This window comes from Scardinius erythrophthalmus (genome assembly GCF_964197995.2).
Source record: "Scardinius erythrophthalmus genome assembly, chromosome: 2".
Taxonomy (NCBI): Eukaryota; Metazoa; Chordata; class Actinopteri; order Cypriniformes; family Leuciscidae; genus Scardinius; species Scardinius erythrophthalmus.
The window spans coordinates 67,419,244-67,446,943 of record NC_138222.1 but is presented as its reverse complement, the minus strand read 5'-3'; the positions used below and the strand labels follow the sequence as shown (position 1 = coordinate 67,446,943).

General features: G+C 39.1%; 1 protein-coding gene across 1 annotated transcript; it reads right to left on the bottom strand.

Annotated features, from left to right (window-relative positions):
* Positions 1-702: 702 nt before the first annotated feature.
* On the bottom strand, positions 703-27,700 carry LOC308705867 (macrophage mannose receptor 1-like; the record flags this gene model as incomplete). Its single annotated transcript, XM_081391148.1, has 13 exons — positions 703-1,242; positions 1,407-1,754; positions 6,032-6,397; positions 6,490-6,528; positions 7,072-7,090; positions 7,199-7,416; positions 9,460-9,557; positions 9,698-9,741; positions 10,409-10,631; positions 11,159-11,244; positions 23,230-23,585; positions 27,221-27,583; positions 27,664-27,700. The coding sequence occupies 13 exons, from the start codon at positions 27,698-27,700 to the stop codon at positions 893-895; spliced, it is 2,547 nt and encodes an 848-aa protein (XP_081247274.1). The 3' UTR covers positions 703-892.

Genomic DNA, 27,700 nt, shown 5'->3' with positions numbered 1-27,700 from the left:
TGTTTTAAAAGCACTCAGAGTCGGGGCAGAGCGGAAGGACAGCGGTATTATTCTATAACCTTGATCCGACTATCGAACCGATCGCCTTTTCACTTCAGTTGGGACTGTGGAACCTGTAGCAGAAGTTTATCGCCATACAGACATTCAGTTTCCATTTAACACTGAGGATTTTACAGTGTAGAATGTTGAGTTGTTAATAAAAATTAAGTTGAAAGAATGTTTACATTTTTCAACATTTTTTAAATTGAAATTGTATATTTGTGTTTTATAAATGTCACAACACAAAAATGCTGTTTGTAAATATTTTTATTTGAGTGGGTGTTGTTGAACACACATTACAGGTTGCGAGATACTTTATACTCAACTTTATTTTTCTCTTTAAGAATAAAACATATTTCATTTCATTGAGACACATATAGATGCTCACAATCATAAACAAGTAATTAGTAAATATATGACTCGTGTAAAACACAGGAGTGAGGAGAAGAAAGAAGCCACACCACCAGAATAACAAGATCCCATGAAATCAACTGACGTGGCTTGTGCTTTGCTTTTATTTTAAACAGCCAATATACTTTGAGCCACATCCTCGAATCATGATCTTCTACTTTCTATTTAACAGCAAGTATGTTTGACTGAACAGTCACAAATAAAAACTCATGTTGATGTCATGGGGTCTTTAAAACATATAGTGCACATTAGTATTTTAAATACCCAAAGAACATTACATTGATAGAGAAAAGACTTATATGATACTTTTAAATGGCATACATTAATTTCATGTACTGATATAAGCACATTATCTGATGATTAAAACAATATTAAAAGTGTTTGCCAGTTAAAAAAAAAAACATTCGCCAGTTATGTAAGAACACAAACATATCCTTCAGTCCTAAGATCTGCTGCAGATGAAGTTGAGTTTGTCGTGTTCAGGACGGCTGATCCAGCGCTGATCTCCTCCAGACTGAACTGCTCCAGATCTCACTCCAGACACACAGTTCTCCTCTCCTGGAGCCCAGTTATGAAAGCACACGGTCTCTCCGCTCACCCAGTACCAGATGCCCAAAATATGGGAGTGACGTAAACCCAACCACACCGCCTCAGTAGACGCACGTTTAACCACATTCATCACACGACGCTGCATCTCGACTGAATGAACCGAGACCAGATCCGTATAATTCTGTCTGCAGTATCTCAGAGCTTCAGGCCACGTCAGATTCTCTTTGATCAGAATCAGTTTATCTGGACACAAAACAAACCACAAGCAAAAACTAGAGAGAGACTGATCAAAAACAACATGCAGAACAAACACTGTGGAGGAATCTGTCATGTCAGACATGTAGCGTGAACTTTAAGAGATCTGGAGGTGATGGATGGATTGTGTGTGTTTGTGAGGATCTGCTCACCTTCATGACACACAAAAGGAAATTGGTTGTCGCAAGAGAAGTCTAACCATTGACCCTGAGCGTTTGGTCTGATCACTGTACAGTTTTCATCACCTCCATGATTATTAGGTTCACCAGACCTCCAGTATCTGAATGAGGAGTTCCTCTGATCTGACCACTGCCATGAGTCTCTGAACAGACCGATCCAGATCTGTGATCCTAATAATGAAAGACCACTAATGAAATCCTTAACCTGTTGACTCTCATTCTGGTTCCTCACACTGACCAGGTCAATGTGTTTCTGTCTGCAGAAACTCTGAGCGTCTCCCCAGTTCTTCTTCTGATCGACAGAGACGAGTCCTGTGTGCGCTTTAAGAAAAAAACAACACCAAAAAAATCAGTTTGTTCCTTTTTTCAGAACTTTTTTCAGAAAATGTTTTTTCTACACAGAAATTGACTCAACATTGAAAGTGTGACATTTATCCACAGTCTGTTCTATATTCACTAACAAATTACATGAATTACATACAATAATGATGTTATTATATTTTACAGTTACATTTACTCAAATTGTTATGCTGATAATATAATTTGTAATGAAAAAATTAATATGGAAGTATTTCCGAGGAAACTTAAACAAACACACACACACACACACACACACAGGGCGAGGCCAGAAATGGAAGGGACTTTATAAAACAGGATAGGTAAAGCGTAGAGTATGAAAACTGCACGCCAAATTGCCAAAAAAAAATATATAATTACGGGTATGAATCCGTTACATTGTTCCTCAGTCACTCCTGAAATTTTTATGATTGACAGTGATAACCGTAGCAATGGACGGGACAAAACATTTGTCAAAATAAACCTGTGCATTTAGTGCTGTAGTGTAAATGCAGACTAATAGACCCACAGCAACACAGACCAGAAGAAGAAAACAAGTTCTGGGTAATTTTAGCAGCTTTAAAGATTTTTGTAATACATTTTTTTCCACATGTGTCCTTTAGCAATGTTTAAAAATCAGTTTAATTGTAGAGTTTAGCATTTTAGCACTTCTGGTTCCATCGTCCCGAAGTCAATGGGTTTTTTGAATAGGATTTTGGTTAAATGGCTGAAATAAGGTCTGTGGTGAACACAAGCTCAAGACACTTTCACGTTTTATTCTACGACATAAAATACAACAATATTACGCCACTCCTGATTTGTACATGTCTTGAAAAAGGCTGTTGCTAACAAGTGGCTAAATGGGACTACAGAGGCTGTCGGAGATTAAACGTCATCACGCTGAACAGATTAACTCAATCCGCTTTTACACTCATTATGCTTATAATTCTGCTCTAATAAACTATATTCCAACTCAATGTTCTGGGAAAATGATTTTAGATAAAAACTGTAAGAGTTGTCAGAAGCTTTAGTGATGATAGTCTTGAATTTGTGGGACCATTGTTTAGTTCATTTATAGCCAAACTTTAGCATTTTACTTCTGGCGACTACATTTATGCTTCAAAATTCATAAAAGTTGTGTTCATCTGTGATCTTGATGGACAAAACGTGCAAGTATCATAAACTTTTGTTAATTAAAGAGCTTGTTTTTTAAAGAGCAAACGAGTCCTCTGCTGCCATCTACTGGTTATAGTGGTAATTTCATTATGTCATTTTCCTTTTAAAGGTCTTTGTTTTCCACTAGGGGACAGAAATCATCCACTAAACTAAAGCATGGCATATTTTCCATATCTCCATTAATGAAAAAGAGAAATGTAGGCTAGATCTTCTTTAAACTAAATTCAGTCTACAACTATAGAGGTAAAAGATAATAAAGTGTTTAAGACCTTCTTTAAAAAATAATAATAATAATGGGGTCTAAACATCCCCAGTGTGCACCATAGACAAAACGGCCCGATTGCGCAGACCTCCATGATTGAAGATAAAACAGTTCAGCATTTTAGCATGAAAGGCTGCTTAATGTAGTGGCATTTTTCAGATATCTGAAAAGGAGGCATAGTGATGTTGTGAGTAATAATACTTCTCTGTTTTACTCATTTGAATACAGTGAGTCAATTAATTTACCTTGATTATCATTTTTGTAACAATAGGGGTTTGTGGTAGTTTTGTAATCTGGCTTAAAAACAAATTGACCTAGAATACTTGACAAAGAGAATATCTGCAAACAGTTTATCAGTATACATAAAGTTTGTGTATTCTTCTTTTTAAGCATTTTTTATATATATATATATATATATAAACATTTGCAAATGTGTCTACAAAACCTCTGGATTTATATATTTTTTTGCACTTAAAGGTACAATATGCAAGATTTTCTACATTTTGCTACATTCCAAACAACAACACCGGTGTAGCTTGATGACGATGTGAAGGAGCGTGGAATGATGGGAACTGTCGTTTTCAACTCCACCGTGGATGTAAATCAGTCAGATCCCAGACAGCAACATAGTGTTGAAATCCACATGAACCAGATTTGGGCCGGATCTGGGCTGATACTATGTTGCTGTCTGGGATGGGAATCGAAAAATCATGTCCATGATGAGGTAAAGTTCTATTTTTATAAATGTTGCGTTTAATGACATGCTTTTATTTCATTAAAATGAATTAACCGCAAGAAAAGTAAGTTTTATATGGCAAGGGGGGCGTGATCTAGCGAAGTCTGTGACGGGAGAGAGGATCGGGAGACAGGTGCGGCGTAAGTGGGTCAAGTGCAAATGACAAACACCTGTGTCTTGTTTCAGTGATTGGCGTGGAGAGATCGCACATAAGGGACGGGGAAACCTTATCCATGGAGAGAGACACGCGGAGATCGGTGGGCTGAGAGCGCGAGTGCGGGATGCGCGAGGACACGATCGCTGTTACTTTGGACTTTGCTGCTACAGCGCTGTGTGCGCGACTTTTTGTTGATGTTTTTCTTTAATTTATAAATAAATACGCCCACAGCTCCGCAAGCCGATCCTGTCCTCTTCCTTCCTTGAATTAGAATTTTGTTACAGTTTAATTAAATTGGTTATAGATGTTACTGTATTTGTCGAATTCATTGTTGTGATAACGCTGCGCAGTTTTACATGTTCTAAACAATTGTTGTAAAAGTAAATTCGAACATACCCACATCATTTGCCAAAATACTGATTAATCTTTATGTATAACACATGCTATATGTAACGAAGTTCAGATGTTATGGGAAGGAGGCGGGAACCGGCGAACATTCATGACACATTTTAATGATAAAAATAAAACAAATACAAAACGAAAGTAAAAGATAAAACAATAAAACAAAACACAACACAAGTTCAGGCCTGTCCTCTCTCGCTCTTCACCGTCGTCGCTCTTCCTTTAGGCTTCCGCTCCTCCGTGAGAGATACGAGACCGGTGCGTTGCTCATCAGTAATCTCGCCACCGGCCTCGCGCCGCTCTCTCCCGGCCCTCGGCCTCGTCCTGCTCGCCACACTATATTTATTTACATGGCCATAAACACCAGATGTGATAAACAGTGTCAATAAACTAAACACAAACCTAAAGCAATAATACCCGTACGTTGACGTTTACGGGACTTGTCTTTGTCGACAGAAACAGCTGCAATCGGTAAAGAATAATTGTGTTCCATAACGACTGCACGAAACAGGCTAACGTTTGTTGCTTGATAGACGCTACAACTACAACTTCCGCATTTGTCCAGGACTCCACGCAGTACGAGCGGAAACCGAGGGTAACGTGGATATGACGGCATTGACTGGCGACTCCCAGCTCACCCCTGCTCTAACGCCCCGTTTCCTTGGTTAAAATCACAATTTTCTCATGATTTAAAAATAGTTGGAAACATTTGGGATATTGTAAGTAATCAATTTGACAAAATATATAACACTGGCCTTGAGATTTTGGGATATTTTAATGCAAAAATCTTACATATTGTACCTTTAAGATATGCAAATGAAAAACTAGCCTACCTGAAAAAAATGATATTCTTTGTGTTTTAATGTTGATAAATCATTGCATATGCACCTGCTGCGCAGACGTCACACATCATCAGTGCGTTCTGTAAGGCTTTGCAGAAACACACAGTCACTGAGCGCCACAAACACACAGCAGTCGTCTTTTACAGTTCCTCCTGAACCAGAACAACGAGCTCATGCTGCGTTCACACCATGAGTAACCGTAATTATGAGATGGCAACCCGGAGCTGTTCACGGACTCGGATTGATGTGTTTCTATGTCAACACTATCAACGCCGAAATGAATCTACAGCAATCAGGACAACTAGAACTCAGTGGTACAACTAGAGCTCCGTATGCTGTTTTCGTTCATTATTATTGTAATGTTATGTGCTTTGAAATCATGAAATTGTCCATTTCTCATCATAGCACACTCATCTCTGCCTTCAGGTTGTCCAGTAGCCCAGTAAATTATCAAGTATTCTCAGTTCTTTTTTAGTTACTGGAACTCTTGTATAACTGAACTATTCTAACTAAGCTTTTGTCAGTACAACATACTATTCCTATTTCATTTTATTTTATTTATTTATTTTTTGAGGCAATTTGTTTGCATGCTTTTAAGTAAGACTAACTAACTAGATTTTACAGTACAGTATATGGTGTATCTTTTATAAATGAATGTTTATTGTGATTGTATGGAGCTGCACTTACTGTTGTTAGATGAACTGCAGATGAAAGTCAGGCTGTTACTACATTTAAAATCATACCATTCTCCATTTGAAATAAAAGCACACTCATCTGTGCCATTAGGTTGTCCAGGTCTCCAGTTCAGATAGAGCGCAGGTTCACCTGAAGACCACTGCCATTTATCAACACTCGTCTTCTGCAGCCCAATCCAGATATTCTGATCACCTCCATCATTCACACTCTTGTTCAGCTCGTTCATGTCATTCATGTTGTCAACGGTGGCCAGATCTGTGTAATTCTCTCTGCAGAATCTCTGAGCTTCAGTCCAGGTCTTGTTCACGTTTATAAAGTGATACTGACGCTGAACACATTCAGATACGGAGCAGAGAGCTGTGAAAGAGAGCGTTTGATTTAATGCTTTTCATAACAGGGTCAAACCTGATGAAACTATAAACCATAAATAATACAACAAACACACTCACCAATGAGAAGAAGAATCAAATATAGAGTTTGGTCCATTTCTGAAGAAGAAACACATAATCAAACATTCCCTGATTAATTTTGGAGTAAAATATGACAATTTCATTTAGTATCTCAACAGCAGTATGAATTCACTGTACATAATCATTGAGACAATATTAACATCTGAAAGTGTAATTGTGTTTGAAGAATGAACATGTTCTTACTTTAGAGGTCGTGTGTTTCTGTCCTGAGTCTGATGTTTCTGTCTGCAGATTTACACTACGCTATTATTATATCTGCTCTCATCCCTCATTCAGCTCATCACATCATTTGTGTATTAATCTAAAACTAATTTTCATATTTTACTTCCTCCTTATTTGTGTATTTGTCCACCCTTGTCTTTCCCTTTATTTGCATATTGGCTTCTGTGTCAGTCAGTATTAGTCTATAATATGGACCTTATGGAATCAAACAATTATTTGAACATTCTAAATTAATATTTGAACATTCACAACTAAACAGCAGCTTTAATGATATTGCTGGACTGCATAACTCGTGTTTCATCCCTGTTCATCTTGAAAGCGTCTTTCATCCACACTTGCCATCTTCTGTAACGACAAACTGAGAGGAAACAAGTGCGAGTGCTCAATATGTTTATTGCGTAATAAACACTCAAGGTTAAAGACAGATAATGAATTCTTCTTGATGCGATGGTCAGGAACACAGTACACAGGAGATCGCCAGGAACACAGCAAACAGGAGAGCGTGACACAGGGGCTGAGACAGGCGATCCTCAGTGAGAGTGCTGGTGAAGAATCCGTGGTGAGATCGTCGGTGAAGAATCCGTGGTGAGATCGTCGGTGAATAATCCAGTCCAGTACAGTGCAGGCAAAACACGAGGAACAAACAGGAGCAGGCACGCAGACGGGGAATCATCAAACAACGATCTGACAAACATGAGATGAAAGACAGGGCATTAAATAGGCTGTGATAATTACAAACAGCTGTCGCTGATCAGGATGATAGGGAGATCAGTGACAACGCCCACATGAAACAATGAATGAACTGAGACACAGCCACACACCCACACACACACGTAAACACACAGACTAGAATGAGACAGCGGATCTACCAACCGTGACAGTACCCTCCCCCCTAGGAACGCCTCCTGGCGTTCCCAGACAACCCTACCTGTCGATTGAAATCATCGATGAGGGAGTGATCCAGGATGTCTCGAGCAGGTACCCAACTCCTCTCCTCCGGACCGTAACCCTCCCAGTCCACCAAGTACTGGAACCCGCGTCCCCTCCGTCTCGAGTCCAGGATACGATGTACCGAATAAGTAGGTTCCCCATCTACGAGTCGCGGCGGGGGAGGAACCGGGGCAGGCGGATTAAGATGAGAACGAAACACGGGTTTTATTTTGGATACATGAAAGGCGGGATGAATTCTCCTGTACGCTGGAGGAAGGTTGAGGCGGACTGTCACCGGAGTAATAATCTTGGTGACAGTGAACGGGCCGATGAATTTGGGGGCAAGCTTATTAGACACGGAGCGGAGAGGAATGTTCTTAGTAGAAAGCCACACTTTTTGACCAACGACGTATACGGGTGGCCTAGACCGGTGGCGATCAGCTTTAGCCTTGGTGCGCGCCCCCACTTGGAGCAGAGTCTCATGGGCTCTAGTCCATGTGCGGTGACACCTCTGGACGTAGGCGTGAGCGGAGGGGACCGCGACTTCGGGTTCCAGACTCGGAAAGATAGGTGGCTGGTATCCTAAGCTACACTTAAACGGAGAGAGGCCCGTGGATGACACTGGCAACGAGTTATGTGCGTACTCAACCATAGAGAGTTGTTGACTCCAGGACGAAGGATTCTTATAGACCAAACATCGCAACATTCTCTCCAGTTCTTGGTTGGCTTGCTTAGATTGACCATTGCTCTGGGGATGATAACCCGAAGACAGACTGACTGTGGCCCCTAATAATCTACAAAACTCTCGCCAGAATTTGGACACAAACTGGGAACCTCTGTCAGAAACCACGTCCATCGGGAGGCCATGTAACCGAAAGACGTGATCAATGACCGTGACCGCTGTCTCCTTAGCTGAGGGTAGTTTGGGCAAGGGAATGAAATGTGCCGCCTTCGAGAACCGGTCCACTACGGTTAAAACAACCGTCATGCCATTAGAGGGCGGGAGGGCGGTGACAAAATCTAGCGCTATATGGGACCAGGGTCTAGAAGGGACAGACAGCGGTCGAAGTAACCCATCAGGGGGTCGGTTAGACGTCTTAGCAGTGGCACAAACTGAGCAAGCCAAAACAAAATCGTGAATGTCGCGAGCCATTAATCGCCACCAGAATCGTTGCTTTATTAAGTAGCTAGTGCGACTTACTCCTGGATGACAAGCCACGGTGGAGCAATGACCCCATCGAATAACGTCGGACCGTGACCCCTCCGGCACAAACAAACGATTCGGTGGACAACCGGGCGGAGGCGTTACCCCTTCTAAGGCCGTCTTGACCCTCGACTCGACCTCCCATACGAGTGTGGAGATAACTACTTTCTCGGGTAAAATACACTCGGGAGTAACCGGGCGTTCAGATGGATCAAAAATACGAGATAATGAATCGGGTTTGATGTTCTTGGAACCCGGGCGGTACGAGAGAGTAAAGTCAAAACGTCCGAAAAAAAGTGCCCACCGAGCCTGTCTGGAGTTGAGTCTTTTGGCAGATCTAATATATTCAAGGTTCTTGTGATCGGTCCAAACGATAAAAGGTACCCCCGACCCTTCTAACCAACGACGCCACTCCTCCAACGCTAACTTGACGGCCAACAACTCTCTGTTACCAATGTCATAGTTACGTTCGGCAGGTGATAAACGATGAGAGAAAAACGCGCAAGGATGCATCTTGTCATCTGAGGACACGCGCTGGGATAGAACTGCTCCTACCCCCACCTCTGACGCGTCGACCTCCACCACGAACTGACGTGTGGAATCAGGGGCGACAAGGATGAGAGCCGAAACGAAGCGACTCTTGAGGTTGGAGAACACAGCCTCAGCTGTGTCCGACCACCTGAACGTCGTTCTGGGGGAGGTCAAGGCAGTCAGAGGTGCGGCTAGCTGGCTGAAATTGCGAATGAAACGCCGATAGAAATTGGCGAACCCCAGAAACCGCTGTAGGGCCTTACGGGAATCTGGACTTGGTCAATCCATCACAGCCTTAACCTTGTCAGGATCCATGCGCATTCCCTCAGAAGAGACGATGTATCCTAAAAAAGAGACAGACTGTGCATGAAATTCGCATTTCTCCGCCTTGACAAAAAGCCCATTCTCTAGCAGCCTCTGAAGCACTCGTCTGACGTGCTGAACGTGTTCCTGGAGAGACGAAGAAAAAATCAATATGTCATCCAGGTAGACATATATGAACTGATCAACCATGTCTCTCAACACGTCATTGACGAGTGCCTGAAAAACCGCTGGGGAGTTGGAAAGCCCAAAAGGCATAACCAAATATTCAAAGTGCCCCCTGGGGGTATTGAATGCGGTTTTCCATTCATCCCCCTTCCTGATGCGAACCAAATGATAGGCATTATGTAAATCCAATTTTGTGAAAATGGATGCTCCCTGCAACCTCTCGAAAGCTGAAGACATCAACGGCAAGGGATAGGTGTTCTTTACCGTGATGTTGTTCAGCTCCCGGTAATCAATACAAGGTCGCAGAGAACCATCCTTCTTACCCACAAAAAAGAATCCCGCCCCCGCAGGAGAAGAGGAAGGTCGGATGAATCCAGCTGCTAAAGAATCAGAAATATATTTCTCCATGGCCTCCCTCTCAGGTACCGAAAGAGAGTAAAGTTTGCCCTTAGACGGAGACTTACCTGGCACTAGATCTATTGCACAGTCATAGGGACGATGCGATGGTCAGGAACACAGTACACAGGAGATCGCCAGGAACACAGCAAACAGGAGAGCGTGACACAGGGGCTGAGACAGGCGATCCTCAGTGAGAGTGCTGGTGAAGAATCCGTGGTGAGATCGTCGGTGAAGAATCCGTGGTGAGATCGTCGGTGAATAATCCAGTCCAGTACAGTGCAGTGCAGGCAAAACACGAGGAACAAACAGGAGCAGGCACGCAGACGGGGAATCATCAAACAACGATCTGACAAACATGAGACGAAAGACAGGGCATTAAATAGGCTGTGATAATTACAAACAGCTGTCGCTGATCAGGATGATAGGGAGATCAGTGACAACGCCCACATGAAACAATGAATGAACTGAGACACAGCCACACACACACGTAAACACACATGTAAACACACAGACTAGAATGAGACAGCGGATCTACCAACCGTGACATCTTTGCACTTCACCATTTGTCTACTATAGATTGTTCCTATTTGGCCCAAGTGTCCAAGTGTGTGTAGAACTTTTGGTTACCTAATTTGACACACTTATGGTGTTGTAAAAATGCAAGTGTTTATTTTTATTTTCAAAGCTTTGCATTTTTAAATAAACCTCTAAGTGTCTGTACAACAGTGCCTATGTAACACGATTTACTAGTAATGATGGTGCTTTTAACTAAATGATAAAAGCATTTGCAAATGTTGTACAAATGACAAAATACACATACTCATGTTTGCACCAATAAAATGTGCTCACTTATAGCCTGTTGCGTGCACATACTCTCTAGTGGCCAAGTGTGGGTATTTGGACAGACCCCATGTTTGAGTTTCTCTGTTTTGGGCCACTTTTATCTGTTGCTGTTTGAACTGAACAGAGAAGGGTTGAGTTCAGTAGTGAAGACTGGTGATACTGGTTACTGAGAGCCTTTAAAGCTTGAATATTGAGAGAGTTTGAATATTGAGAGAGTTTGAATATTGAGAGAGTTTGACTAGTGAGAGAGTTTGACAAAATGAAGAGGAAGGGAAGACAATTCCTTTTTTCTTTGGGAAAAAAAAAAATAGAAAAGTTTTTGCTCATATATACACTGTAAAAATAAAAGGTGCCTGGAGGAACCTTTCGGGGTTCTTCACTTTGCCACACCGGCGGAACCGTCTGTAGATCCTCTAGGACCCTTTAAAAAGGGGCGGTTCTCTGAAGAACCACACAGGTTTCCTGAGGAACTCTTATATTAGGCACTGTGTGGAACCACTTTGGGTGACTCCAGGAACCAAATTTCATTTTTTTAAATATTTAATTTCATGTTGTTACTATGGTTACCTTTGACTTCTATTATAATAAACAAATTGAACCAAATACAAAATAAGAATTGTTTATTACATATTTTATATTCATTTTTATACATACACTTCCATGCACATGGGAAAAAAGCTAACTATAGATTATCAATGAATACACAAAAAATAGTATAATACATAAGCAACATGAATAATCAACCATGTATATACAATAGATAAACAAGAAAAGACATTTCAGCAAAATGCATGGAAACGCATATGTTCCACGAAATAAATCAATGTAAAAATTGTTTAATTTTGACTAATTAAAAATGTCCATCTTCACTTAACTTTAAAACATTTGTGTTTCAGTCCGATGGTAAGTCTGACATCACTGTTTCCAAGTACAAAAGCTCAATCAGATGCCACAAACAAACAAACAGTGCTAATATGCACTCATTGTGCTGTAATATTCCTGAAAATTATGATCCTAACCTTTATCTCTATACCGAAATCTCTGATGGTTAGTTATTCAGTGTAACAACATTGGCTATCGAATCATTCGTCGTTGGTTTGAATTAACAAATTCAAATACTCTGTGTTGCTAAAAACATTTCTTCCTGAATACAAAAGCTGGTGCACTTTGAACTCGTGAGTGCAAATCATGCTTCGGCTCCAGCTAGTCGGCGACAAATGGACTTTTACGACACTAATTGGACCACAGAGAGATAACGAAACTTTCTATGTTACACACACACACACACCTTTGGTATTAGAACTTAGAAATATAATTTTCATATAAGTACAATGCCATTATGCATGTGTGATTAGTTTTGCTTTATAATAGAGGTGTAGTTTTCTAATGCGTAATCTGGAATCAGCATTCAAGATTGTCTGGCAATTGCCTTCCCCCCACTTGGTTTTTATTGCCCTAACGGAATGTCAAGCAAACTGAGATTCCAGGAGAGGAGTAGGAATAAAGTGTTAATCCTACATTTATGTATAACCACTTAAGAAATGTATAAACAAGGATTTGATTTTCCCATATCAAATTTGTGTATCTGCAATGTTATCGTGTATTAATCAAAACTTTAAAATGTTTGTAAGATGCATACAAGTATGTAACTTTGTGTATTCCCATAATCTTTCATATGACATGTTTTATATCATTTTAAATCTTGAGACTTAACGGAGTTGAATCTCGATAATAGATTGCAATGATATGATTATTACTATATGAATCATCTTACTAGAGTATTAAGACAACACCATAACTCCCTCGAGTGGGTGTCGCCCCCCAGAGACAAAGAACCTTTTCCCACTTCAGATCTTTGGACGTTCATTGGTTGTTCGTGCGAACAGAGGCGTCAACCCATATTTTCCATAAAAGACCAACTCAGGAAATCTCCGTGAGCACTTTTACGAACCCTCCTCATCAGCGAGACCATCCATGGCTCCCTAGGGAGCATTTCTCCGTTTATAATTTCCTTTCCTTGCAGGCTTTTAGTTTTGTTTCGTCTTCGGACTTCAGTCGACAACTTCAGCTTTAAAGAGACTTGAATCTCCCGCGGCGCGCGCTCCTCATCCTCAAGGACGTGCACGAGCACTGAAAGAATTCCTGGCTCCATGGCTAGGGAATCATCAACTCAGTTTTATTTTCTTTACTAAGTTTTATTTTCATATTCGTTCTCCCTCCACAAAGGGAGATGAACTCTTATGGCAACTTCACGTTCGGTGAACCTTTAAACTTCGCGCGAGTCTGGCTCGCCCCAAAGACACGAGGAAACACGCCCAGCTCTTAAGGAGCTCTTCTTCTTCAGCAAATACACAGAGAACCATACGCAAGTATTTTGATTTGTGATTTGATGAATCTGATTTCTTGTTGTCTCTCAAGGTTACTGCCTGTGATTTTGCCTAACTGTGATCTTTCTTTGATCGCATATGTTTAGTTTCACTTTCTCTCAACTCTCTCAATGTCAGAACTCTCTTTCATTCTCTCCCTCATTTTCGTTATTCGTTTAGTCTTGTATTTTGTTTACGTGTCCTGTACATACATATTTACTCGTGTAAACTGTAGTATTTCTGTATTCATTAGTTCCATGTATAGTCCAATTATTAAAATTCATACTTGATTGATTCTGTCTGCCTGCTCATAAAGTCAATGAGATGTTTTCGATCTTAAGCTACAAAGCTGATTTGTTACTTTAAGTAACCTAATCTTATAAGAACAGGAGAGTTGTTTTTATGGCCAGAAAATAGCTTTCTTCAAATTATAAGAAAGAGATAATTTTTGTTGGGAAATTGTTAAGTTAATCTTACGGCCGTTTTGCTGGACAAAGTTTTCCCGTTTGATGATTATTCATTTCCATTAAGGGTTATCTCATAATCGATCTGAAATAGGATTATTAGTATATGAATGATGAATTATAATTAGTTGTGATTGATTATTCAGATATACAAATCGATCTATTTTCAACTTCGAATAAATTAATGTAACTGTATTATGCAAAATATTAATCATATTCATGATTAATTATTAAAATTCCCTATAAATCATTTGAGCTAATGTTAAATGTACTACTAATGCCAGTGCGGTTACATCAGCTATTTTGAATCATAAAATGTTGAAGTCTGGGATGCCGTGAGACTGGAGACTGTAATGTACACTATGGCTTTTGAAAAGCTTAAATGTGTGACTTGAATCAACAGTGTTCATAAATGGTTGTTGAGTATTCTCATGAAACAAGATAGAGGAAGTAGAAGTAGAGGCTTCGACCCGGAAACAGTATTAAGGTGCAGTAAAATTATCTGTTGTTCTGTGAATGTTCACTGGTGAATTCCTTATTTCAATAAGAATCCACACGATCAGCAATTTCGTTTGTGGTAAAAAATTTCACTATGGGACCAAGTTGGTCACTGGAATTCGCTAGATTTGACCAACAGAAAGCTGTGTGAAAGTGACTCCTGTGTGAGCTGTGCTTCATACATTACATCGCTACACTGCTGACAATGGTCAATGGACTTTATTGCCTGTGTAATTTCATGAAATTCACAAATGTATGAAAAATGCATTAAAGTATATTTGTATTGTAGGTCTTCTAAAAACACACTCAAGTACATTTTTAATACATTTAATAGTATGGGCCCTATCTTGCACCCGCGCAAAGCGGACTTTTCCCTCCACAGACACACGTCGGTAGACTAGCAAATGAACTTGCGCTCCCGGGGGCGGTTCAGTGAAAAGAGGCGGCGTGTTCCGGCGCAAACGTTCCCTGGTGCTATTTTACAGGTTTAGAAAACAATTCCGCCACTAACCAAAAAGTCAGTGGCGCGTTGCGCATGTTATTCATATGCTATTGTAAGGGCGCATGCTTGGCCATAATCAGTGTAGCGTGTGCACAACGCACATACACTTTGATTCTCTCATCTACACACAGACGCAGCAGTTTTCATTTTTGCAAATCATACATTATTACGATAGATAGATAGATAGATAGATAGATAGATAGATAGATAGATAGTTTATTATAAAAGCATATGTGGCGATGTTATAAGCAAGGAGTTTAGGATCACACTTAAATTCGTACCAGACTACGCCACCCTGGTGGAGGGCCAGGGAAATACTCCAAAAAGAGGACACACAGGTAAGTAGTACCCACTGAGGGCAAAGATATAACCCAGTGAGACAGGGGTCACGATACAAAATATACTTTATTTTAATAAAACATCACAACCATCCTTAAAAGCTGACACCACAGAGAAATACTCCTCCAGGGCCAGGCTTCACCGGAACAAGGCAGGCCGGGCACACGTAAGAGGTCGTCCAACCCTACTTAAATTCACCCCAAAATCAGACTGCAAAGCACTGCAAGACAATTGTGCCAATACACATCATACACTGTGAAGTACACGCCTCTAGGTCAAGGCAACCGGCCTCCCCCGTTCCACCCGAATCCTACTGGCTCCTGGAGACACACAAAAGACTGTTATTTAGCTACTAATTAAATGAGACAATTATACTACAAACACGCAAAACATACAAACACAAAAATGGCACATCAAGGACGCTCCTGCCTCCTGACCGGGCAGGGCTACACAGAGAGTAGTGCCTGATTGGTCACCTACCCAATCCAGCTCAAACCGGTCACAATAAATTACACAAAGAAAACCATAGATGAATATAAAATAATGTTGAGGAAAATAACCCAAAGAAAAACAGCAAAACGAAATTACTAATAATAATAGCCAGCACACGGATGTTGCAAATAAATCCCACACAACAAAACAAAAGAGTAAGCTGGAAGTCCACAACCAAAGAAAACAAAATAAATCAAAATAATAAACCTAATAAGCAAAACAACAGCGGCATCTCTTTATAACGTCCTCCCACTAGATAGGGTTCCAGATGGGGAAGTTCCCGTTCAATTTTAGATGAACACCACCCAAGCGCCCAGTGTATGGTTACTCACAATGCGGCGCGGCCAGCACTCACACACCCGCAATTTTGACTGTTAGCACGAGCCGTACATCTCTTTTCGATTTTTAGATGAACAAATGAACACCGTCCAAACGCCCAGTGTATAGTTATTCAATGCGCCGCAGCTCGATCCTCCAGCCAGCCAGCACTCACGCACCCACTATGTTAACTGAGATCGCATACGGCCACCATTCCTCACAATGCCTATGCCACCAGTAACGCTATCAATCAAACTGAGGATAACAGGAACGGGAAAGGAAATGCCAGGGGGGAGAAGCCTGGAATCAGCAAGCCACGTCAACAGACGCCAAAATAAAGGTCTTTAAATACTACAGGTGCTCCCACCTCATTGGTCCCCTACCCACCCTCTAATAAACCAATAAACGAGCTCTTTTCCCCTGCCACACATAAATCTAGCTTACACATTTACCCAAATTATCATACGCCTGTTTAACCGAAGTTAATTTGGGTGTGTTTCTCCATCCCCAACGGCCCTGACGAGAACGTCGGTCTCCTCGGCTGTGAACCGCTCCTGGCGCACGCCTGGCAAATCCGCCGTTATAATAGGAATCCGCTATAGAATAAGCGCGCCTGCTCTTAAAGGGAATGTGAGATGTCGCTCTGATTGGTTTATTTCACGTTTATTTCACGTTACGCCCAAACCACACCTATGAGTAATGAAGCTACTTCAGACCAACCCATTTTAGATTTGCGTCGGGCGCAAGAGTCATTTATCCCGCAGGTATAATAGCAACAGCGCCCGAGACCCGCCCACAAAGTTACTTGCGTTTTGCGCTTGATACTTGCGTTTCAGACCGTTAAAATAGGGCCCATTGTCTTTTTCACCTGGGTATGTATACTGAATCAAACTTAAGTAGCCTATAATAATAAAAATAGGATAATAATAATAATCTTATTCTGACCTCTCTGAACCATTGGGATCCTCCTGATGCTGGCTTTAACATAACAGATCTTCCAGGAACCACTTAAATGTTAAAAGATCTTCCAATAACCCTTTTATCGCATTGAAGTTCCTCTATTTTCCCCCAAAGCACTTCGAGGTCTCATGGTAATGAAAAGGTGACTCCAGAACCTCTGAACTAAATACAATTCCCATAAGTTCCAGCAAGAACCTCAAAGATTGTCAATGCTCCTCCAGTAACCCTACTATAGGAGAAAGTGCTTTGAGGCACTTAAATTACATTTTGAAGTTCCTTGAGTATCCGACAGGATATTTGAGGCTCCTTTAGTTTTTACAGTGTAGGCTTCTTTTTTTTCCTCTTCTGAAAGCTGAGACCCCTCACATTCACAACAGAGACGAGATAAAGACATGAAAGCTTTCATTCCCCTGAAGTCCATCTCTAATGTTAGTAAAGATTATTAGACTCATTATCCCACTGAAATAATATCATCTTATTCTTCTGCTGTTTCAGAATAAATTAGTCTTTATTTCCTCCGTCTAAATACTTGATTGTGATTGGCTGGAATGTGTTCATTAAAACATTGTTACATTTTTAAGAATTAGTCTTATTTAGAAAATTCTTATTTTGTTTCGTGTCATACTCCTGCTGTTCTTTGTTTATAGAACATGAACACATTTGCATGTAAACACATCCTCATCACTCATTTGTTTAGGTCCACATTTAGACGTTCAGGGTGGACAATATTTGCATCTCTGACGTGACACAGAAGCAGAAACAGTGTGTTATTGTACATGTTATTGACACATTCCATGGTCTCATTCTCATGGATGACTGCTGTCACATCAAATGAAACATAAACATCAAATAAAATCCAGGCCTGGCCTCTCTCGTCCTTCACCGTCGCCGCTCCTCCTTTTATGCTTCCGCTCCTCCGTGAGAGATACGAGACCACCGGCCTCGCGCCGCTCTCTCACGGCCCTCCGCCTCGTCCTGCTCGCCACATATGTGTCATATTGTTAACACTGAAACGGCACTCCTTCTACAATATGTACCATTCGTTCAAAGCAACCAGTCTGATGCGACCCACTCATCCAAGTCGTTATATTCCTTTTTCATTCTTGTTTATTTTATACTTCAAAGCAAGAACAACCTTTTAACTTTATATAACAACAAAATATGGAATGGCGGTCAAAAAACTGTATCGCTCCGTCACTTGCTACTACCCACCACACGGGTATGACGTCTTAATTCACTCATCCGTTAGCAAGGACATAACAAAAGCATAAATAATTACAGTATAAACATTCTTAATCTTTGTAAAAAATACAAGTACAATGAGTAATAATCTAACAACACAATGTATATTATGGCTCTAACAAACACACTTAAATTCTACATTACCACCACTGTGAAACTACAACAAACAAAGAATTACTTCACAGACATCAAAAATCAGCACATGAATCTCAACAATGGTGACAATCAAACCAACTAACACAAAAATATACACTCTGAACATCACAAAGCAGGCTACAGAAAGTCACATAACAACAGCAAAAATAAAAACAAATAAAACAGTAAGACTATTCAGCTGCATTTATTAATGCTGCAGTGCATGCTGGGAGTTTTGTACCATGGAGTCACGACCGGCTCAGAGCCACGACAAATGAAGGAGGCAACAAGAACAAAAGCGAATCAAAAAGTATTTATTTATAAAAATAAAGTTTAAAACTCATAACTAAATAAGAAAAACACAGCCATGGAAAACATTCCGCTCGGAACATCAACGTAAATAAAGAATAATCAACGTAATTTACAGCACAACATATTAAAGACATGTTCCCTCATACATACAGGCCTGCAAACATAAATCCCCAAACTAAACTAATACATGAAGCAAATGAATGATATCAAACAAATAACAAAGGGCCAACAGAAGACGAAAGGGCAACCGAAGAGAGTGAAGTCAGAGAACCAAAACCTTTTATAATTCTCTGCAGGTGTTTCACATTATGAGTCCCAACACACAGCCGGCTAGAGGAGGACGGGCTCAGAGGCACGTCACACATGGTGGCACCCAGCATGCATTGCAGCATGAAACTTTTTGTTGATCATCAACATGTTGAGATTCATATGCTGATTTTTGATGCCTGTGTGCTCATATTGCTGTATAACTATGGAAGCTTATGTGTAGCAATATTCAATTTGAAATGTAATATGCAAAATGACAATGCAATATGTAAAATGGCAATGCATTTCTGTATTTAAATTTTAATTTTCCCATCATTTGTGCAACGTTTGGTGCAAAATGAAAATGAAAATTCAATTATAAAATTTACATTTGCCATTTCATACACTAGTTTTAATATGTAAATTGAATACATAATTTAACTTTATAAGTTGCAAAATTAAAATTAAAATGTATTACAGAAATGATTAGATATGTTTAACATGTTCAAGCAAAAACTGTGGCAAAATTGTAATTTAAATGTAATTTTTTCTTAATTGCATTTACACTCACAGTTAAGACACTTGCGATTGCATTTCCATTAAGTGTCCCGCAATGAATGTAGCAAAATTGAATGTGCAATTTGAAAATGCATTCTGAGCCGATCACGTGCCCGCCCCGTCTTAACTGTGAGTGTAAATGCAATTAAGAAAAAATTACATTTAAATTACAATTTTGCCACAGTTTTTGCTTGACCATGTTAAACATATCTAATCATTTCTGTAATACATTTTAATTTTAATTTTGCAACTTATAAAGCGTTAAAATGTATTCAATTTACATATTAAAACTAGTGTATGAAATGGCAAATGTAAATTATATAATTGAATTTTCATTTTCATTTTGCACCAAACGTTGCACAAATGATGGGAAAATTAAAATTTAAATACAGAAATGCATTGCCATTTTACATATTGCATTGTCATTTTGCATATTACATTTCAAATTGAATATTGCTACACATAAGCTTCCATATATAAGGGATGCTACAATCAATAATATAAAATTAATAACACACTTACTTAATCAAAGATTATAATTAGATAAAATGATGGAATCAGGTCACTAAATGATGATTACATCACCATCACCTGCTCACATTTTGTTGCAGCAGTCAAAGAATAACTAATATTAAAAAGGTCAAGGGACAAGAGCACAACTACACAAACACTGATCACCATAATGGTGACATGAAACCAAACATTTTCAATAAAACATCAACATTTAATTCTCAACAAGAGCTTCTATAGATGTATGACAGAAATAAAGCCTAACTGGTTAATAATAAGTGCAATAATATGATAAAAAATGATTTTGTTTATACAGTTTTATCCTACAGTTTAGGTTTAGTGACTTGCTTTTTTGTGACATCTGGGGTTCATTTTCTACTCAAAAACGATCCATCGAATGATACCGTCAATGAACTTGAACAGCAGAAACAAACTTTGTTGCATTATCTTTCTGCTATCACTGTAAAGCTGCTTTGAAACAACTATTTAAATAAAGGTGACTTGACTATCCTCATTGTGTATCGTGTACCAAATATTGAGGTCTCTGTGTTTGGGTGAGTACAGCGTTACTTCTATTATGTAGATATGGTGTCTGCACTATATCTAATGTATTATTTATATAGATGTTACTAAGTAAAGCATACAGTTTAAAAGTGTGGTGTAATTCTGTGTTATATTATTTGAGTAAAAAGTATTACAAACTGAACTTCCACTTAGTACAAATTATTCAACAACTTTTACTGGCAAAGGTAAAGTTACTTATTTTCTTCGTTAACTTAGTTATGAGTGTATTTAGTTAAAAGTTTACTTCAAAAGTATGCGAAATAAATATTAAGTACATTTTACTTTTTTTTTTTTCAGTGTGTCTGGACGTTAGTTGTAGAGAGATCATAATGCAAGGCAAGCACCGCATATATCTGACCTATTTTTAGCGCCATTCAGTATAGGATTTGACTGTTCATAGTAATGATATAAGTGTTATACATCATTTGATTGTGTTAAGTGTCTACTTTGTGTGTACACTGTTGTGCTTTTCGCAAAAATTAAAAAAAAACATGATGCGAGTTCTGCCGTCTTTCTGTCAGTGAAGTCCATTCTGACACGCTTCAGAAAATGAACTGTAACTCAGTGAATGCTTGCCACACTTTCACGAGAGATATGTCTTTATAAAGCTTGAATTGTCTTCTTTTAAATGAAGTAATTCATATAAAAAATAAATATTCTCAGTTTATGTAATCCGTTTGAAACCATGGAGATGTACAGTCCCTTCATTATCTCTAATGAGCTGAGGCCGCCACACCCCGACACTATTCACATGGCACACAAGATACTTTATACTCAACTATTAGTTTTTCTTTAAAGGTACAATATGTAAGAATTTTGTATCAAAATATCCAAAAACCACTTGCATAGTGTTATATATTTCTTTCAATTGAGTATCAATTATCCTAAATGTTTCCAAGAAATTCAAAATTTTAAACAGTGCCCGTTTCTTGTCGCCTGTCAATGACGTAATATCCGCGTTATTCCTGGTTTCTGCTCGTACTGCCACAGTAACCATGGCTAATGTTTAGCGGCACGCTCACGCTGTTGTTGTTTCGTTCAATCACTATTGACCATTGCAAGCAGACTTTGGGACAAAAGGACAACTAAAACGATGATCAATATTGGCATGTCGTTTTCGAGATGGCGAGAGTTTCTCGACAAACTTGGACTTGACAGAGCTTTAAGACTTGACGAGACCTATGATCTAGCTTACTGCAAGTCTCATATAGTCAACAAACTAACAGAATAAATAACATTATAACTTTCAACACACTCAAATGCAGTTTAGTGTGATAGTGTAACGTTAGACCAAGTGAAACAGCGCTGCGTTACCTCACAAGTTTAATTCGTCAAATAAACTGTCCTGTGTGAGTAGTGATTCAGCACTTGTGGATAGTTCGGTTGAATGAAATATCCTCATTCCTTTAATATCCACGGGACTTGTGTGTCTGTCTCTCATTAGCAATCGCGCCCTACGTCATACCACAGTCATGTTAAGTAAGGGATAATGTAGAGCGAGGCGGTTGTTATAGCGAATACAACTCCGACAGGCTGATCAGGATCCTGACGCGGAGCTTGAATCCTGAAGGGCTTGTATTCGCTATAACAACCGCCTCGCTCTACATTATCCCACTTATTACATGGCTACCTACCAAATAAATCAATAATTTGACACAAAATATTGATTTAAAAAGGAGTTTATTGATTTAAAAACGATTGTATTGCTTCCACTAAAGAAAATAGTCTGTTCCGTCTCTACGGTTAGAATCCTGCGTCCATAGCAACGCTCTGTTTTTCATGGCAACGGTGTGTTATACTTAGCAGCGGTCTGATATCTATAAGAAATAATTCTATGCATTCTACATTAGAATTAAACCAAGCCATGTAATAAAAAACATGAATGTATTCACACATCCACAAACATTATTAGATCCATCAGCATGACGGCAAGTTCCATGATTCCTCTTATCACTGCGTCATCAACCTACGCCTTTGTTACTGTTAGAGGTTAGCGACCCCTAGTGGCGAAAAAATACATATTGTAGCGTTAAGAATAAACAATATTTAATTTTGAGACACATATAGATGCTCACAATCATATTTTAAATAAGTAATTAGTAAATATATGACTAGTGCAAAACACAGGAGTGAGGAGAAGAAAGAAGCCACACCACCAGAATAACAAGATCCCATGAAATCAACTGACGTGGCTTGTGCTTTGCATTTATTTTATTTTAAACAGCCAATATGCATTGAGCCACATCCTCGAATCATGACCTTACTTTCTATTTAACAGCAAGTATATTTGACTGAACGGTCTGTAAAAATAATGAGCCGTTTTTTCAGAAGAGAATAAATATGTAAATGTTTCTAAAAGCCACAGATGAAAACTCATGTTGATGTCATGGGGTCTTTAAAACATATAGTGCACATTAGTATTTTAAATACCCAAAGAACATTACATTGATAGAGAAAAGACTCATATGATACTTTTAAATTACAGAAATTAATTTCATTGTACTGAAATAAGCACATTATCTGATGATTAAAACAATACAAAAAGGCTTTTGCCAGTTAAAAAAAAACATTTGCCAGTTATGTAAGAACACAAACATATCCTTCACTCCTGCTGCAGATGAAGTTGAGTTTGTCGTGTTCAGGACGGCTGATCCAGCGCTGATCTCCTCCAGACTGAACTGCTCCAGATCTCACTCCAGACACACAGTTCTCCTCTCCTGGAGCCCAGTTATGAAAGCACACGGTCTCTCTGCTCACCCAGAACCAGAGGCCCACAGTACAGGAGTGACGTAAACCCAACCACACCGCCTCAGTAGACGCACGTTTAACCACATTCATCACATGACGCTGCATCTCGACTGAATGAACCGAGACCAGATCCGTATAATTCTGTCTGCAGTATCTCAGAGCTTCAGGCCACGTCAGAGTCTCTTTGATCAGAATCAGTTTATCTGGACACAAAACAAACCACAAGCAAAAACTAGAGAGAGACTGATCAAAAACAACATGCAGAACAAACACTGTGGAGGAATCTGTCATGTCAGACATGTAGCGTGAACTTTAAGAGATCTGGAGGTGATGGATGGATTGTGTGTGTTTGTGAGGATCTGCTCACCTTCATGACACACAAAAGGAAATTGTTTGTTGCAAGAGAAGTCTAACCATTGACCCTGAGCATTTGGTCTGATCACTGTACAGTTTTCAACACCTCCAACATTATCAGGTTCACCAGTATTCCAGTCTCTGAATGAGTAGTTACTCTACTTCTTCTAAATATATCTTTTGTCCTTGCATTGTGGCTCAGTCAGTTTCACACCTGAATGAATGGCTAATTATTATGCAGAGTGGGTGGGACATTGTATTCTAAGGTGTAAACCACTCCTCGTTCACGCCCCCCTCGCATATTGGCTTTCCAAGCAAAACCTGTTTTACATCAATTTAAATCAATGTATGGTTTTATGTGAACGATAAAGCAAGACTATTTTCACATAATTTTGAAGAAAAAACTATAGGCGACGACATCCATTAGTCAAAAGTCTTATTGCCACACATTTAGTATGTGTTTTGTGGCCTTATTTCTGCAACTTTCATTTTTATTTTTTCCAATAACCACGCATAAACATTATTCTCTTAAAAATTCAAACATATACATGCATGTTGATCAGATATTTTGGTAGCCCTGTTTGTGCTATATAGAGTGAATTTACACCTTTGCCATTAATATGTTTATAAATAACTGAAAAAAGCACAAATGTCAAGGCATGTCAGAACACCTCCAGGGCCCAGAAAACAGCTCAGACTCCAGAGGGTTAAAGCAATGTTTAAAAATCTGCCAATTAGATTTTTTTTAATTAAATCTAAAAATATTTAAAAGTATTTAATGCATTATTTTATTAGCATTAATGATTTGTTATTATAGCTATTTTATAATAAATCCAAAGGCAAAACATGAAAATAACTACATTAGTGTCACGTGTCAAAATGCTTAGTTTTAGTTTAGTTTTTTATTAGTTTTAGTCTTTTTTTTTTTTAAATGTAGGTTGTTTGTCAGGGGCAAGATTAAAAAAGGTCAGAACAAAGTATTGTGTAATAATAACTCAACAAAAACATCATACAATTTTAGAAATATGTATTCAACAATAACACCAGTACATATGTGAACAGTCTACACTAGACTCTGCAGTAAGTGCAAAATGTGTAAGTGACGTGTGCCAGGAAAAACCCTAAATAGCCAACAGACTAAAGAAGACGTACATGAACAGCATGTATTCAACCCATTTTTGAGCCACACAAGACATTGCTGTCAGAGTGTCAGGGAGCTCAATCTGAGAAATAATGACACATTAAGATGAACCATCTCAAAATGAACTAGGCTACTCAATGAATTGGACTGCAGCATTAGATGCATGTGCAGCAGCTCTATGGCAAATCATTGCAGTTGAATAGCAATACAAAACTGCATATGTTGTACTTGACATCATTAATTAACATTGAAATTTCTTTACCTCGTACCAAAAATCTACACATCTATACAAAATTCACACCCTATACAAATCCCACAGCTGTAAAATTTTCACACCCTAAACTCCGTGGCGGTTCTACATTGAATTACACCCTGGGCGAGACCCCCTTCATTGGCAGATCATGTTTTGCTTGTTTTAAGCAAAAACTAAATTTTTATTTATTTCCCCAGAAATCAAGACTTAATATCTTATGTCATTTTACTACTTTAGTAAAATAACGTTATGCATCTTTATTTAAGAAATGTTTGATATTTGGACTGGAAACAATACAAAAATACTAAGTAAGAAAAGCATTTTTTGCAGTGTAATAACTGAACTTGTAACAGTTTTGTTAAGCACAATATTATGGTGAAATTAGATCTCGTGTTTGAGTTAAAACCGAATTATTGTTAAGCATAGCAAGAATCATAGCAAAAAGACTAATAAATAAGAGTTATACCCACCAATTAATATTGCCCCTTCATTCATGACATGGATACAGAGAAAACATAGTTGCATACCTTTATCTTTCGCTCGTTTCTAAATTGGGCACCTGATGGCTTTGACCTTTCTTGTCCATCTCTTATTTGGCACTCCACATCGACAATCAACAGATTTCCCCTGTTCCCCCCCATACCAACTGTCACTCACGACGAGTCACGACCAGAAGTCAAGACTAAACCAATTCACCTTGGTGGTGGTGACCAAGTAATCGTTTTGTATTACCTATTTTTATTAGCCATTCAGACTATTCAGAAAAACAAAAATGTGCAGGAAATATAGAGGCCTGTATTTATAATATTATGAATGAAATGTGCGTTATTTGGAAGAAAGTCGAGGTGTGACTGACTTAGATAACTATATGGATCCCCACACAGTGAAATGATAGATAATAGAAAACCGCTTCGCGGCGCGGATTTTATTTTATTTTATTTTTTTTCTGCTCGTGCCGGCGGCGCCGCCCCCCCAAAAAATGCCGCCCCAGGCGATTGCCCGGTTCGCCCGTGCCAAAAACCGCTACTGCCTAAACTAAATGTACCCAATTCAATACTCATCTGGATTGAAGCAGCAAACATTGTAAGAGTAAAAAAATGACAGATTCACAGCTTATAGTGTTTTGACATCGACAACCTAACTGCATTTTACCTCAAACTCGCGACTAGTTAACTTTCTAAAGAAGGTGCAATCACTTCTCGGGTCGACATTAACACACTGGCAAAATTGTATTCAGAATTTAAAATATTTTTCATACCACTTTTTAATGTGTGATTGTGTAAAGGTGTTCACAATACCAACCTTTCGCAAACTTGCTTTCAACGAACACTCGTTTTCATGGAGACGCGTGTGCACGGAGGGGAGGGGCTGTGTGTGTGTGTGTGTGTGTGTGTGTGTGTGTGTGTGTGTGTGTGTGTGTGTGTGTGTGCGCTTGAGTGACAGAGAGATGGAGGTTTTCGTTTACGATTATAACCTTGCTTGTGACGCTTAGCCGACTCTGCTGTGTGTGTTCTTGTGTTTTAAAGGAGCCGTGGGTTTGGAGACTGAAGGGAGAGTGGGATCTCATGCTTTCAAAGCTAACTTGATATTGCTGGCCTCTCCGAAATTGCCTACTCTACCTTTAATTTATAGGTTAAGACTATATGTGTTAGTAGAAAATGTTCAGGAGCCGTCATATTTGGTATATGGTGCATCTATAAATGAACGGTAGTTTTAAATAGCTGCACTCACTGTTGTTGCAGACGAAATGATGATTATCACTACATGACACATCATGAAATTGTTCATTTGACATTATTCCACAATAATCTCTGCCTTCAGGTTGTCCAGTAGCCCAGTAAATTATCAAGTACTCTCAGTTCTTTTTTAGTTACTGGAACTCTTGTATAACTGAACTATTCTAACTAAGCTTTTGTCAGTACAACATACTTTTCCTATTTCACTTTACTTTTTTTTTTTTTTTTTTTTTTTTGTAAGGCAATTAGTTTGTATGCTTTTAAGTAAGTCTAACTAATTAGATTTGACAGTACAGTTTATGGTGTATCTTTTATAAATGAATGTTTATTGTGATTGTATGGAGCTGCACTTACTGTTAGATGAATTGCAGATGAAAGTCAGGCTGTTACTACATGGCCAATCATGCCATTCTCCATTTCTCATGAAAGCACACTCTTCTCTGCCATCAGGTTGTCCAGGTCTCCAGTTCAGATAGAGCGCAGGTTCACCTGAAGACCACTGCCATTTATTAACACTCGTCCTCTGCAGCCCAATCCAGATATACTGATCAACTCCACCATTCACACTCTTCTTCAGCTCGTTCATGTCGTTCATGTTGTCAACGGTGGCCAGATCTGTGTAATTCTCTCTGCAGAATCTCTGAGCTTCAGTCCAGGTCTTGTTCACGTTTATAAAGTGATACTGACGCTGAACACATTCAGATACGGAGCAGAGAGCTGTGAAAGAGAGCGTTCGATTTAATGCTTTTCATAACAGGGTCAAACCTGATGAAACTATAAACCATAAACACACTCACCAATGAGAAGAAGAATCAAATATAGAGTTTGGTCCAT